At 49.1% G+C, this 16,715-nt stretch overlaps 1 protein-coding gene across 1 annotated transcript in view; it reads right to left on the bottom strand.

Annotated features, from left to right (window-relative positions):
- The window catches only part of NOX5 (NADPH oxidase 5), a 246,625-nt gene that overhangs the window by 196,503 nt on the left and 33,407 nt on the right, over positions 1-16,715 (bottom strand). Inside the window, exon 2 of the mRNA XM_069221267.1 lies at positions 124-274. Within this exon, the coding sequence (XP_069077368.1) occupies positions 124-274 (151 nt within the window). The remainder of the gene's footprint in view (positions 1-123; positions 275-16,715) is intronic.

Here is a 16,715-nt window from a genome sequence, read left to right as displayed (position 1 = left end):
CATGGATAGACTGAAAGGAGACCTGTGGTTAGTATTTCTTTAGAAGACCACAGACTGCAGAACATTTGAGAATGTTATGAATATACACACAAAAAGGGGTAATAGGGTATTGGAGTCACTTACCATCCACATCATAGACTTGGAAGAGGAAGCGAAGTTTGTCAGTTTCATTTCCATGTATAAGCAGGTTTAAAGCTTTTAGCAACTCATTCAGGCTGATAGCGCCACTGCCATCGGAGTCAAAGAGGGCAAAAAAACGTTCAGCAAAGAATGACTAGAACACAAGCAGGAGACAAAGAAAATGAGTAAAAGTTAAGATGAAAAAACACAGGGCAACAACACAGCACGTGTGGAAAGGTTAAAATAATGTAACAAGCACTGGGATAACCAGAGTACTGAAGATACAGGAAGAAGATATAACAAATATGTGAGTTACAAGCATGGGAGGAGATAAAACTAACATGATGGGTTTTGAAAGAGCACTGGGAGAAGGCAGTAAACATTTTGGAATCAGGAGTGTCTCTGTAAATGCTTTACCAATTTAGTTATGATTTTGTAGCTGTTAAGAGCCTAGTAGAGGAAACAGAGGCCAGTACCTACATCTGATGCTGCAGTAAGTGATATCACTGATAGTTAAGTTACCCTAGTCCTAGATGGTGTAAACTTGCTTCCCCTGCCTATGTTCACCACACCTGACTCAATTTGTTATTTAGCACTCCATGCTTCTTCCAGGTTAATCAGTGGTTAAGGCAGAGCATATGTCGTTCCGGCCAAAGCTGTCGACTTAGTAGCTGGGGAACCAGGTTCAAGTCTCGGAGTCAGCTTAATGTCCTTTGCTTCTGAGAAAATCATTTAGGGCCTCATTACGAGTTTGGCGGGCTGACCATCGGCCTGCCAGGCCCATGGGGAGGAGACAGCCACAAAGTTGGAGGTCCCCTCCCCACCGGCCCTATTACAGTGTTTCCACCGGGCTGACTGGCAGAAACCTCCGCATTGAGAGGTTTCCGCCAGTCAGCCCAGTGGAAACAGTGCAGTGGCTTTGGCCTTGGCTCCACAGGGAGCCAAGGCCAATGTCGTCGCAGAAAAGGTGCCACCAACACCCCCAGAATGCGTACTGTGCTGGGTGCTGGGCACGGGGGCCGTGCACTGCACACAGCATCGTCGTGGGCAGTGCAGGAGCCTCCCAGTGGCCCCAGCACTGCCTTTCCACCAGCATTTTCATGGTGGGGACCCTGCAATAAAAAGGCTGGTGGAAAGGGAAGTCGTGAACTCAGTGACGCTATGGCTGAGGACGACTCCAACCCGTCGGGATCTGTCATCCTGGCGGTGGTTTCCTGGCGGTCTGACTACCAGGGTCGTAATCTGGCAGTCGGACTGGCAGGAGTACGGTGGTCTAACCGCCACAGCGAGTTTGGCAGTCTCATGACCGCCAAACTCATAATGAGACCCTTAATCTCGCTGTGGCAAAAACTAAATGTGACTTTTTGTAATGTAACCGGTGCTCATGCAAAACACTCCAGTACCTTTGGGTTGAATTTGTGGTGTATAAAACTGCGAAACAAATCAGTGAGCAGCATTACATGGCCCTCTACCCATGTCTGCTGCTCTGTGCGCAATGACCAACAGGCTGATCGTTCTGTTTTGGCCTATCTCATTTGTTCTAGGTTGTATGTGAGAATTCTTGCTGCCTTCAATGCAAATACAGTGACCTTTGGCACTTACAGGCTAGCCTTCATGTGTTCCCTCGCAGACTAACTGCAGGGAGGGGTCGTAGTAAAAATGGATTGGGAGAGTGGGAGTGGTCAGCTATGCCATTCAACAACATAGTGGAGCAGAATGAAGGGATGTGGGGTAGTGGATCTGTGGATGTGTTAAATTATTTCTCAATAGTTCAGGCACAAGTAACCAAGGTCCAATACTCCCTTCCTTAATAGTTGCCCAGAATTATGAATTTGGACATTGGGTAATCAAATGGGAGTTTGGACCAGTTTTCCTGAGGGCAAATAGTCCTCAAAGAACACAAGAATTGAGAACCCACTTAGGTCATTTTTATAAAATTGTACTTTAAATACAAGTCACAAGAAGGCAATAGTCCATCAAGTTCTGATGTTTTTTTCACATCTGTTTATTGATTCTGAGCTTAGAAATTGTTCTGAAGATAACATGAAGAAACAAAAAGGAACAGCCGACACGTGTTTCGCCCCATGTGGTGTATTCACCTAGGGCTTTTTCAAGGCGTTAGGTTACTCATCGGTTTAAGGTCATAGGACTCCCGTATCCCGAACCCAGATTTTCTACAACTTAAACAGATCTGAATAAAACATCAGAACTTGATGGACTATTGCCTTCTTGTGACTTGTATTTTCAGTACAATTTTATAAATATGACCTAAGTGGGTTCTCAATTCTTGTGTTCTTTCTCAATAGTGGTTGTGGTGTCAAATTCCAATTCTGGGCTTTCATTCATTTTCCTTGTTGTTTTAGAAAATGTGGAAAGGGGCTGTGATACTATACAATATCTGTAACCAGCCTCTGTATGTTTTCATCTAATCTTTAAACTTTACTGTGCCCAAGCCAGAGGCACAGCCTTTCAGTGTAAGCCTCTGTGAAATGAGAATGGTGCTAAAGATGTTGAAATAACTTGTGTGAAAATATTCCTGTCAGGTGAAAAATAGGGAACAATTAACATCCGGAGATAATTCTGGTATCAACTTGCCATCATTGAAGTATTTGCTAACAGAAATGACTGAGGATATGCTTTTTCCCCAATTTTCAATATTCTGAGATGTCAACATCAATTGTACAAGTCTTACATTCACAAAAAGTTACACAAATCGAAACAATTCTCTAGGGTAATCATGCACCTGTTTAAAATAATAAAATATCTGAAATATCATTATGTTTACGTGATAACCCGCTAAATGTCTTCGGATGGAACCCAGGGGATAGGACCATACTTAACTCCTCCTCACAACCATTTAAACCCTCAAAAATTAAATTGAACTGGACAAATAACAAGTCTTTGGGGGTCATTACAACCCTGGCGGGTGGCGGTAATTTGGGGAAAGGTACTGCCAACAGGCTGGGGGTCCCTTTTCCCAAATTATGACATTCCAAATCGCCAATGTACCACTCCATCCTCCAGGGCGGTAACAGCCGCCGGGCTGGAGACTTCGGCCTCCAGTCCGGCGGCCATCACAATCCCACCCTCGGGTTTATGACCCCGCCTACCGCCATGGTTTTCGTGGCAATCTTACCGCCACGAAAACCATGGCGGTAGGCACTATCAGTGTCAGGGAATTCCTTCCCTGGCACTGATATGGGTCTCCCCTGACCCTCCTCCCAAAACCCCCTCTCCCCAGACCACACACCCACATGCGCACACATACACACTCATACAGACATCCACCCACGCACGCACACATGCATACCCACACCCCACAACACACACTAATATACATTGCATCATGCACGCATTCACACAACATACACGTACACTCACATTCATTCATTCACACCCGCATGCATGCATACAAAAACAGAAACCCACACACAACACCCCCACACACGCTACCCCTCATCCCCCTCTCCGCTCGGAGAACCCAACTTACCTGCTTGCAGGGGGTCCTCCGGCAGGAGACGGGACACGGCTGCCAGCAAAACACCGCCAGGCGAATCATGGCTCATAATACGGTAGGCGGTGTTTTTCTGGCGTGGCCCTGCTGCTGGCAGCAGTGCCACCTTACCGCCATCCACCGTCATGACCGTTGACGGAATCCCGCCAGCCTTCAGGCGGTATTCCGTCTACAGTCATAATACGGTTGGCAGCTGGTAGCCACGGCGATGGTATGTTGCCAGCCGTTGCCATGGCAGTGGGCGCCATTTATCGCCAATGTCATAATGAGGCCCTTTGTCTCAACATCAGGAGACTTTTAAATATCCAAAGTGGTCTAAAAAGAGGTGATGATGAAAAAGGCTGCATGTAAAATCAGATTTCCCTCTTTCAGTCAAGAACAGTTTTCATCTCTATCTCCATCTTTAAATTGTTAACACAATTACATAATTGAATCTCACAGCAGACCCTTCTGTCCCTAATCCTGAGACTTTTATAACTAGCTCTTTAACTCAGCCATGTGAAGTTTTAGGCTGGTTGGTTTTTCCTGATGTGGGTAATGCTCAATCAAAGCATCGATGTTATATATACCAAAATTAAATCCCATTCAGTGCACCTATATTGCTTATGCTGAATTTCAGTCACAAGAGCATTCTACTGTGAAAATAAATTTTGCTAGAACCAATTTTCATTCAGCTGCAGTCTGTACCATGATCTAGGCATACATTTATGGCTTTCGATATTATGGCATTGACATACGTCTTCGTTCATCAAGATTTGATTTTTCCCATTCTATAAGTACAGCACAGCTCTTCCTGAGTCTATTTCTTCAAAAGCAACCTGTAGGTGAGTAGTAGCCACTCAAGGGACAAAGTAAATAAATCCGGTTCCAGAAATAGACTCAGGGCTTGATTTTGGCTGTCCGTGCACTGCCATGGCAGTGGCCTGACTGCCATCGGCTTATCAGCAATATTACAATATTGGCGGTCCCAGACAGCAAAGAATGTTGCGGTCCCGCCAGCACCGCTAGGCAGCGCAGACCACTGCGGTGATGTGGCAGGGCAAACAGGCCAGCGGAGCCAGTGTTTCTGCCAGACACATTATGATGTTGCACACCGTCAATGTGACAATGGTGGTACGCTACATCATAATGTGTCTGGCAGGAACACTGGCTGGTACAACCACCATGTATCAGCAGGCCGAAACGGAGAGTATAAATGGAACAACTCACTTGAGGCAGCTCTACACGTCCTATGCCGCCATGGAGCCCATCACACACATCTTGATGCTTCTGCTGCTCATTGATGAACCCCATAATCCATGCTGCAGTGGACTCAAGCGATGGAAAGAACACACATACCTGTGTTAGCCAGCTCAACAACAGATCATCGCAATGTTGTCCTCATGATATGGGGGTCATGAAACGTGCAACAAGTACACGTTTCATTGTGTCCACAGTCGGAGTCATTCACAAAGAATGACACATGCATAGCCACCAAATGCCCCTTTTGGGCAGGTCACTGACACTGTACCACCACACTCCACAAAAACACACATCTGACCATGTCAGGCACAGGGACAGTGAAGTGTACACAACATCGTGTCATACAACATCAGCACCACCGCAACATCACATCTAACAATTCAAATGACACCCTCACATTGCACACATGCCATGGATGTCTCATAGAACACAAACACCCCTCCCATGACACAGTCCTGCAATGGGCCCACACATCACCCACATTGCAACACAATGGAAGGTCAATGGGATGCACAATAGTGAGAGCGACAAATATCCAAAGCTCACAATGCAAACAATACCTGCACAATAAGGATTGGGGCATCAGGAGGACTCATGGAAGGATGCTGCCCTGGGACACATTATGCTTTGCACATGCCTCTAAAACAACATTTGCACAGGAACTGGCTGGCCCTACATGTAATTCAGGGACAAACAATAATAGAGCCACGTGAGATGCCTATCTGCAAAATGTGGAAGTGCAAGTCAAGAAAGCACATACAAACAGCAACATCATGGGCCATACATCTAGATGAAGTAGCTGGAAGGTATACACATCAAAATGGACACACGCTCAGCAAATGAAAAATAAGCTATCACAATTGAACACCCTCCATGTGTGGACAAACTAAACTCCAGCTACCACACATGAGACAAATGTACAATCCATATCAGGGGGACAAGTCTAACACCACACATGCTAACATTGGACAACACAAGATGAGATAATTTCCATACAAAACATAACACAATGCTATGACACCCCATTTGGATTAACATCAATATATCCATACAGTGAACATCTACCTTTGTCTTGGGGGACACCAGCACTGCCTACAAAGTCAGATATTGCAAACATCAGCAGATGGATCAGCAAGCAGGCTGGAACACACACAACTGTACGCACACAACACAAGTTACTCAAGAACAACATAAATGTAAAAAAAGGAACTGCAGTGCAAATTTGTACCCAAAAAACAACTTGGGTTTATTACTTCAAGATTATCTAGCGCAAAGGCCGTTGGCCAGTCCAAATATAATGTCCATGCACATTACTGTGCTCACACATGGCTCCAATCACTGCAAGGAAACCTCCACAGGAAGTGGCATCATGTGGGCAGGCAGGAACCTCAGTGATCATCCTTGGGTGGTGTTGGGTCAGATTTGAGAGGGTGGGTTTGGGAGGGGGTGTCTTCCACTTTGGAGTGGTGGGCTTCTTCTTGGGGGAAGGGGCATGGATGCTTGCAAGGGGGCAGGTGTGACAGGAGAGGACTTGGATGTGGAAGGGATGGGTTGGGCTGTGGGTGGGAGCCTCTTTGATTTGGGAAGGAGGGTGGAGGGAACAGGGAAAATGGCAAGCTGAAAAGGGAAACTCTCCTTGGGAACACGGGGATGGTCTGCAGAAGGGGTTGGTTATTTGGAGGTTGAAGGAGTGATTGTCTTCTGTGTGGGTGTAGATACCTTGGGTGTGTGCGCCTGTGATGTATGCTTCCGTTTTGGTAGTGTCTGTTGCGTGTGTGAGTGTGGGCGTTTGCATGTCTACGGGGGGCTGGGAAGTGGAGCTACTGGGTGATGTGGGAGTGGTGGATATGTGTGGCTGTTGGGGTTGTGTCTGCATGGATGTGGATGTGGTGAATGTTTATGTCTGTTGGGGTGGTGTCTGCGGGTATGCTGGATATGGTGGATGTGACTGTGGGTGTTGTGGTGGTGTCTGCAGGTATGGTGGATGTGGTGAATGTGGTGGTGTGTGTTGTGCTGGTGTCTGGGTGCATGGTGGGTTACTGTTGTGGTGGTCTCTGTGGGTATGCTGCATGTGGTGTGTGGGTCGGTGGGTGTGGTGGGGTTGTCTGATGAAATGGTGGCTGATGTTGTGTTTGTGGGTAACTGCTGAGTGTCTGCCTGCCGGTGTGTCTTGTGGTGTTTGTGTCAATGTGTGCTGCTTGTGTGTGTTGAGTTGGGTGCGTGCGGATGCGTCTGTGTGCTTTGGACAGGTAGGGGAATAGGGGTTTTGGATTGGCCAGAGGGAGGTGGAGGGGGGAGAAATGTGAGGGGTGACTGGCTGCTGTCAGTGAGGAGGCCAAAGCCAAAAAGATCCCTGTTGGGTGGCCAACCCCTGGATGGCATTCACAATGACAGTCTGCCCACAGAGATACTCCTCAGGAGGTCAATACCCTCCTCACTCAGGGCAGCGGGGTAACAGGGCCTGGATCTGAGGAGTCTATGGCAAAGGAGACGCCCACCCTCTTGGGTGAGCGGGCACGGTCAAGTGGGTGGGAAGCACCATGGAGGGTGGCAAGAGAACTTGGGTGGCGGACAAAGATGGCACAGAAGCAGGTCTTGATGGGTCTGCCACCACTAGGGAGTTGCCAATGGAGGAAGAATCCAATGATGACGACGTTGATCCTGTCTCTTCCGTGGCACTCCTCTCACCCTTCAGGCCACTGGGTCCCTCAATGTCGGTGGTGTCATGACTGGAGGTACCGGTGGCAGATGCTTCCCTACTTGGTTGAGCCCTGCCTCCTTCACTTGCCTGGGATGATGCTGCAAATACAAAGATGAAAAGGGTCACCACATGTTCCTGATCACACTTGAACAACAGCTGTGATTAGCAAACATCACCATGATGTGAAGTAGGCCCCAGCAAAAAACTAAATCAAAGTGCTCTCTACATGTGCCATACCATATGCATGCATGCCATCTGAATTGTGAACAGTTGCCCACAGGAAAAATCAGGATCTCAGACAACTACAATTTCATGGCTGAAGTTGTGCAATCACAGTAACCAATGAACAAGCAGGAGGCCACATCACCTTCAATGCTTTGCCTCATGGTGCATACCTCAGTTACCTGTTTACATACAATAGTAGGCCAATGCCAAGTTCATTCTGCAGATCACACGCAAGGTCATGCAGACATTGATTTGTCAGATACACAATAAGAAATGATGCTCCTAAAACCTGCCATGTTTCTAACAGCAGTACAGTAGCCTGGAAAAGCTGACATGGAAATACTCATGTCACACTGGAAACATACCAACAATGCACACCTCACCATGCGTAATTTGTCCTAATGGAGTCATGGAAGTAGAACTAATGTTGCTCAGGTATGCTACCCATTCGGTATGGAAATGTACGCGGCAGACAAAGGGGCTCCTTATGACATTGGCGGTAAATGGCTCCTACCGCCACAGCGACGGCCGCCAACATACCATCGCTGTGGCTACTAGCCGCCAACCGCATTATGACCATAGACAGAATACCGCCAGAAGGCTGGCGGTATTCCATCGAAGGTCATGGCAGCGGACGGCGGTAAGGTGGCTCTGCTGCCAGCAGCAGCTCCACATCAGAAATACACAGCCTACTGTATCATGAGCCACAGTGGTTCTCCCACAGCCTGGGCTATGTCCCATACTGGGGGATACATTTGACAAGCCCTGGTCTCTGCAGGCAGAGCGTATAGATTCTACATGTCGCTCACATTTCCATCACTTCCATGCATGCACAGTACATCATTTGGCCATTATCAATGTGGCTTATGGTTTGTGTGGCAACCTGAAGGGCAGAGTGAGTCATGATATGCATTCCAGATGACAGTTTGGCAAGGCCAAATGTGGGTTGAAAGATCTGTGGCACTATGCACATTGCTTACAAGATCCTCAAATGACTCTGACAAGATGCATACACAGCTCATTCTGTCATGCATGTACATGTTGTCTGACATTTAGAACCATCATAAACAAAGAAATGTCACTGGATGGCAGTAAAGTCTACTTATGTAGTTATGCGCATCCAACACAGGGATGACCTAGGACTCTTAATAACATCACACAACCCAATGTGAATGAACACAACATAGAGTACTGGTCACCAGTACCTGCACCATGTATATCCCATTGATACCACACAGACTGCAACAACAGGCACACAAGAGGTCTAGCTGGCACACAGGGCCACACGGCGGACCAAGCCATAGGCTAACATTGTTGCCTGTGGCTGTTGCCTTTCAATGGTTATGCCCGTCGGCCGCGATGATTGTGTACTTGGCGAAGCCTGTGCCTGTGAGGAGGGGAAGGACCAGAGTCAATTATTCACATGAGGTACTTACCTGCTCCTCTGGTGAGCCGCAGAGATGTCCATACAGTGGAAGGACCTCATCCACAGGCATCTCCAGCTCCTCTTGAGAGAAGGCAGGGCCTTTGTCCTTCAATCTGCTGGACGTGGCATGATTGCTCCCAGAGGTGGCACACAGCAGCTCAAGTAGTGGAGGTGTTTCTGGCAGCAGTGTCAGGCATCAAGTGAATTATTTTGCAGAACTTGTCGGTCACGTTCGCCAAGTACACAATCATCGCGGCCGACGGGCATAACCATTGAAAGGCGACCGCCACAGGCAACAATGTTAGCCTATGGCTTGGTCCGCCGAAGTTGGAACCGCCCACCATGCAGACGACTTTCCATGGCGGTTGCGGACAGTCCCTAATGTCCAGTGGAGTAAGTCAGGCATCTGCCATTTTGGCACTCTGAAATACTGTATATGGCTTCATAAACTGCGCCACACCTACAATATATGTGCTGGATAGTCAAAAACGTCCTTATTCTGTCTCAATACGTAGGTCCTACTACACAACCACCAGTGTAGTGTGTTGAAGGTCACAGATGGCATATGACGGCAGTGCATGCTCCACCACCACCGACGGCATTTCTGGCAGTCATAAAATACAGTCACATTTTGAGGTGCAATTGTGTATCATATAGTTAGGTTTCGCGCAAATACATGTTGTGGACACATGTGTTGACAACCAGAGGGGTCACATGTGACTCTTGTGTACTTGCCTGCTGGGATGTGTACTGTGTGTCAGGTCTATCCAGTCAGAAATGCATTATCACATGAGATTGTTGGCATGCATCATGTATGTTGCTGTGGACACACTGACTAATGTTACAAATCATGTCTTGTCACACATACGTGGGAGATGGAGGATGCGACAACCTCCTGTCTGCCGTCCACTGCCAGACTTTCAGACCACGGAGGAATGCCACATAATCTGGTTATACAGCCTGGATAGGCAAACAATAGTGGACTTATGCAATCAGCTGAAGCCAGATCTGATGCCAGCTAACAGTAATTCATACTGTATCCCACCCATTGTACAAGTCATGTCAGTACTGCACTTCCTGGCCACAGGGTCCTTTCAAAATACAGTGACCCTATCTGATGGTATGTCCCAGCCTATGTTCAGTCTGGTGTTGAAGGATTTCCTTTCAGCAATGTTGAAACACATTGACAGCTACATCAGGTTCCCTCACTGTGAGGATTTGGCCAATGTGAAAGCTGACTTTTATGCTTTTGCCCACCTCCCACATGTGGTGGGGGCCATTGATGGCACACATGCTGGCTTACTGCCACCGCAGGCCACTGAACAAGTCTATCAGAACAGAAAGAACTTCCCTTCCATCAACGTGCAAGTTGTGTGTTTGGCACATGTATGTGCCCGTTATCCTGGATCAGCCCATAATTCCTTCATAATGTGGAACAGCACCATACCCCAGCTAATGTGACAACTGCACCCAAAGAGGGCCTGGCTAGTTGGTAAGTCACATCTGTCCTGATTGTGTGTAAGCAATGTTAGGTGCTATAATCATGAAGTGAGTGACTCATTGTTGCACTTATATCCCATTCCTTAATGGAAGACGCAGAATATCCAAACCATCGCTGGTTATTGACGCCACTGAGGAATCCAATTACGCAGGGGAAGGGGAATGAGGCCCATGGAAAAACACAGAGGCCAGTGGATCGGTTGTTTGGGCTCCTGGAGGCCAGATTCCGCTGCCTGGACCGGACTGGCGGAGCACTCCTCTACTCCCCCGGGAAAGTGTGTCTGATCACTGTGGCATGCTGCATGCTCCACAACCTCGCCCTGCGGAGGAATATCCCATACATCCCAGAGGAAGGAAAGCCTGCAGTGCCACCGGGTGAGAATCTGGAAATGCCCACTGAGGATGACAGTGATGAAAAGATAGGAGCTGACTTGCAAGAAGATCTCATCCACAGCTACTTCTCATGAGTGTAAGTATGTCATGTGATGTCATGACTGTAACTGCACAATGAACTATAGTTGTGATAATGTGTGAAGTTGAGTGTTTTGGCTACAGCTAGGGAGCTGAAACTCTGCAATAATAAGACACAGGCTGCTTGCCAATAAAGCTTTTGACACATCCCCACCTTAATGATGTTGCTTTCTTTGTGCCAGTTTCCTTGCAATGTATTTTGTTTACCAAATGCTTGCTAGGTGACTTGTGTCATATGTATAGTTTCAAGCCTATATTCCTTGTTTTATTCTTTGTACAGGTATACCTTCACCATAACATCTTCATATGGGCATTTCAGAGTTGTGACATTGGCAGTTATGTGATGCTGAATTGATAAATGACGTGGACATGGATTGTTCCAGGTAATGTAGGTCACAGAGTTTGGGTGTATGAGACCTGTGCCAAGACAGCTTGCACAGTATTTGGGTGGAAGGTCAGAAGTTCCCATTGGACTTATTTTGTGTGCTGTGGTGAACCATGATACATCATTTGTGTAATCATGTGGTCATAAAATATATAGGCCCTCATTATGAGCATGGCGGTCCGTTCTTCTACGCCAACAGAGGAGTGGCCAAATAATGATCCAAACGAAAGACACGCATCCTGCAAACCACCCACCGCCAGGAAAGGAGTCCCGCCGACGACGGCAGAGTCCGCCCACAGGCCGTCGGAAAGGCCCAACCTGCCCATCAAACAATGAACCACCATTCCGCCGCCAGTTCCGGGGCGGGAACCATCGCCACACAAAGCCAGGCGGAAATTATCCAAATATAAGGAAACACTCACCGGAGTTCCACAGAACGTACAGCGGCAGCCATGGACTGGGAGCTGCTGATCATGCCAGCCCTGCTCCTTGCCATATAGCTACATGACCGGGACCGCCGACGAAGACGACTGCGGTAAGTACCGCAACCTACGACACAAGGGAGGAAAGGGCACAGTTACATTGCCCACCCACCCCACCCACACTGCAACGCCCCCCCAACCCTTCCCAGCAGCACAAGTCAGACACCCCACACCAAGAGGTACGTGCCCGACCGAAGGCCACTACAACATGACCATAGTACATACAATAGCCCCACACCCATAAAAAAGTAAAACAAACACCAGAGTGTAACTGTGTGCAGCCCAAACACCTGCCACACAGAAACTTTAATTCTTAGCTCACTGAGCCAAACAGTGCTAACAGGGCCAATGGCCAGTCCATAAAATGTACATTGTCCCGGGCCACAAATGGCCACACCTGACTCCCACAAGTGCTGGGCACTCCACAGAACGGGGCACCATATGGGGATCCAGGCACCTCAAGGAAGGGGGGTATGGGAGGATAGGGTGGGGATTTTCGAGGGGGGTGGGACTTTGACTTCCTTGTGGAGGTAGGAGGGGGTGTGGGCTTCTCCTTTAAAGGGGGTGGGGGCTGTTTGGCTCGGGTGGAGCTGGATGGCCTAGGCTCAGACCGGGCCTTCTTCTTCACCGGGGAAGGTGCACGGGAATGGGAAGGCTGGACCGGGGTGGGCTGTAATGTGGAAGGAGCGGAAAGGGCAAGGAGGTGGCCACGTTTGGGGACAAGACGGAGTGGGCCAGTGGGTTGGAAGAGGTCAGCACAGGAGAGGAAAAGTTTTTGGGGAGCAATTGGGGTGGGCGTGGATGAGGGCGTGCGAGTGGAGGCTGAGGGAGTTGATGTATGGGGTGTAGGTGTGCGTGTAGTGGGTGCAGTTGACTGCTCAGTATGCTGTGGTGTGGTGGATGTCTGATGGGTGGGTGTCTTGGTGCGTTTGTGTGTCTTGGGAGGTGGGGTGTGGACACAGTGGGAGAAGACAGACAGCTAGTGTGGATGTATGTTGGGTGGGTGTCTGCAAATCTGGTGACTGTGCTGCATGTGTCAACTACAGTATAGGTGGTGAGTGCAGGTGTGGTGTATGGGGTGCATGTATCGCTGTCTGCTATTGTGGTGAGTGCAGGAAGAGGAGCAGCAACAGTGAGTGAAGGTGCAGTGCATGAGGGTGTGGATGTAGAGGGGACAGACAGGGAGGCGGAAGAGGTGGGCACACTGGGGAAAGTGGACGTTGTTGTGTGTGCAGGTGTCTGTTGGCTGTGTGAATGCTTGTAGTGGGAGGTGTGGTGCTTGTGTTTTGAAGTGTGCTTCTTGTGTGTTGATGTGCCTGTAAGCGGGTATGATTGTGTGCTTTGGACGGGTGAAGGGAGTGGGGTGCTGGAAGGGGTAGAGGAGTTCGGAAGGGGGATGGAATGGCCAGGGAAACTGGCTGCCGGCCGAGAGGAGGCCAGAGCCTGAAAAGATCTCTGTAGGGCAGACACAGCACTGTGAATGCCATCCAGATAGGCATTGGTCTGATGCACCTCTAATGCCAGACCCTGGATGGCATTGATGATGGTTGTCTGCCCTACAGAGATGGTTCTCAGGAGGTCAATAGCCTCCTCTATGAGGGCAGCATGGCTGTCTGGGGCAGGGGAGGAGGTGCCTGGGGCGAAGGAGACGCCCACCTTTCTGGGTGGATGGGCATGGGCAACTCGGTGGGGAGCAGAAGGGAGGGCGGTGATGGTATGGGTGGTGGCAAAAGATCTCACAGTAGTGGTGTGTGCAATAGGGTCTGCCACCGCCGGAGGAACACCCCATTGGAGGAGGTCTCAGAGTCACTACCTTCTGTGGTAGTAGCCTCCCCCTGGAAGTCCCCTCGCCCTCCCACCCACTGGTCCCCTGGGCGTCCGTTGTTTCTGCCTCGGAGGATCCGTGGGCCACTGCCTCCCCACTTGCCGATGCCTCAGCTCCCTTGCCTGATGTTGATGCTTTACCAAACCAACACAAGAGAACAGGGATGGGAGACAAAACAGGATAGATACTTGTAAATAGCTGAATGCTGATACACAATGGCCAGACATACACCCACCCAGCAAACACACCCAACAGGCAGAACCGTGCACTATGCCCATGGCCATGCCCCTGACTACTGACCAGAAAACTGATCTACAACCATACCATAAATTACTTTTGGAGCTGAGGTAGGTGAAACCTGACAGGGACACCCCTACACCCTTTGGGGAACATACCGTAGATGGACACCAGTCAAATTCCCTGCTCTAAGCAGCATGAGCCCTATCGCACACACAGTCATCCTTCCAGACTGAAGTATGGTCAGTGAGTACTCACTCCCTTGTGACTGCTGTGCAGCCTTCAAGAGCCCATCCAGATCTAGGTACGCCACCGCCAGGATCCGTCGCATGAGGGGGGTCAGTGCCCGACGGGCACCCCTTCCACATTGGGAGGACTTCCCCAGCTGGGCCTCAGTGATCTTTGGCGCCCAGAGCAGCAGGTCCTCCCACCTCTTTCGACAGTGGGTGCTCCGCCGGTTGTAGACCCCCAGGGTCCGTACCTCCTCGGCAATGGCATGCCAATGTGCCCTCTTCTGGTGGGCGCTGACCTAGAAGGGTGACACAGAAATGGAACACAGAGGTCAGGCACTTGCACGATAGGAACAGCTGGCAGAATGTCCAACATAGGACTGACAGTACTTTCAGACATGCAGGACAGTGGGACGCAGCATTCCATGCACCATGGCCCATCCAGGCTCAGAGGAGCACACATAGGTGCAATCCACACCATCCATTACTCACACAGTGCCCCCCAAACCCAGACTCACCTGTACCTCTGGCCATCCGTAGAGTCTGCCGTACAGGGGCAGGACCCCTTCCACTAGCTTCTCCAGTTCTTCCTGGGTGAAGGCCGGCCCCCTTTCCCCTGCACCACATGGAACATCCATAGCCAGAGCCAGGCCACAGCAGTACACAGAGTGGAGTACCTGTCCGCACAAGATCAGGGAGTTAAGTGATCAAACGATGACGAACGCGCATACGTTCTGCATCAGTATGCACCGTCACCGCCGGCGGCGATCATGATATGCCAGGATTCCCCATTGGCATCCATGTTAGCCAATGAGGGTTCGAACAGCGGTCAACACCGCTGTACACTGTGACGTCAACCGCTAGCGGTATTAGGTCACTTCCACAACGAAGGGACAGAACTACAGTGGGCAGGCATTTTGCCATCACCTAAGCATCTTGAAATTCATATTACTCACAATTCAGGACCTACTAGCCACAAGAAGCACCTAGGTCTCTATCCATTCCGTATAGTAGCACACATGAATTACTCTGTTCCCTACTAGTGATGTACATGTACATCTGTCAGGTAGCAGTTATTGTACAGACACTACTATGAACAATGCAGTGCATGTATTTAGCAAATTTTGCCTATGTATGTGTGCACATCACTCCTTTTTGTAACCCCTCGTAGGTACCGACCCTTGTGGTGAGGAAGGGCACCATCGGTGTACAGACCACTTGTGGATATGGGCACCATGGTGGAGCGTCAGATCATTATCACTTACAGACTCACACGTGCAACTATTAAGGACCTATGTGCATTACTGGATCCTGCACTGACTCCCGGAAATCATAATCAGCATGCCATTCCAACTGAGGTGCAGGTGCTCTCCGCACTCCATTTCCTGGCCACAGGCTCTTTTCAAGTGACAGTGGGCATGGGTGCTGGTTTCTCACAGCCGATGTTCACTCAGGTACTGACAAGATTTCTGAATGCTTTTATACAACATCTGCAATCCTATGTGCGATTCCCCCAAAGTGCTGACCTCCCTGCCATCAAGTCTGACTTCTATGCCTTTGCAAACATTCCCCATGTCATAGGTGCCATCGATGGCACACACATACCCATCATCCCCCCAAGAGTGAGTGAACAGATGTACAGAAATAGGAAGAACTTTCACTCCATGAACATCCAATTGGTGTGTACTGCAGACCAGTACATTTCCCAAGTGAATGCCATGTTTCCGGGTTCAGTCCATGATTTCTTTCTGTTGAGGAACAGTAGCGTGCCACAGAAGATGGAACAACTACAAGAGGACAGAGGCTGGATCATAGGTAAGGTTGCCTGTCACTAACTGACACATTGCAGAAAACCAGCCTCTCCGAGTAAGGGACATAACAATGACGACTCTGTATTTAACAATTTTCTAGGAGATTCTGGATATCCAAACTTGCGTTGGCTCCTGACACCAGTGAGGAATCCCAGGACGGATGCAGAGAGGAAATACAATGAGGCCCATGGACGTACTAGGAGGGTGATAGAGCGTACTATAGGTCTTCTGAAGGCTAGAATCCGGTGTCTACATATCTCTGGGGGTTCCCTGGCCTATGGGCCTTATAAGGTGTGTAGAATAGTGGTGGCCTGCTGCATGCTGCACAACGTCGCAATGAGACATGCTATCTCCCTTTTGGAGGTGGAGGGTGCTATAGGTCCTGATCAGCTACCTCAGAGAGGTGAGGAGAGTGATGTGAGGATGAGGAAGGGGAAAATGTCAATTCCAGGAACCAACTGATACAACTCTACTTCCAATAACTGTGTGGGACTTAAGCCTGTCATTGGGGTTAGTGACTGATACTGTCAGTGTGCTCTCTCATAT

Source organism: Pleurodeles waltl, chromosome 3_1 (assembly GCF_031143425.1).
Source record: "Pleurodeles waltl isolate 20211129_DDA chromosome 3_1, aPleWal1.hap1.20221129, whole genome shotgun sequence".
Taxonomy (NCBI): domain Eukaryota; kingdom Metazoa; phylum Chordata; class Amphibia; order Caudata; family Salamandridae; genus Pleurodeles; species Pleurodeles waltl.
Note: the sequence above shows the minus strand (reverse complement) of the source record. Positions and strands in the feature narration are given on the sequence as shown.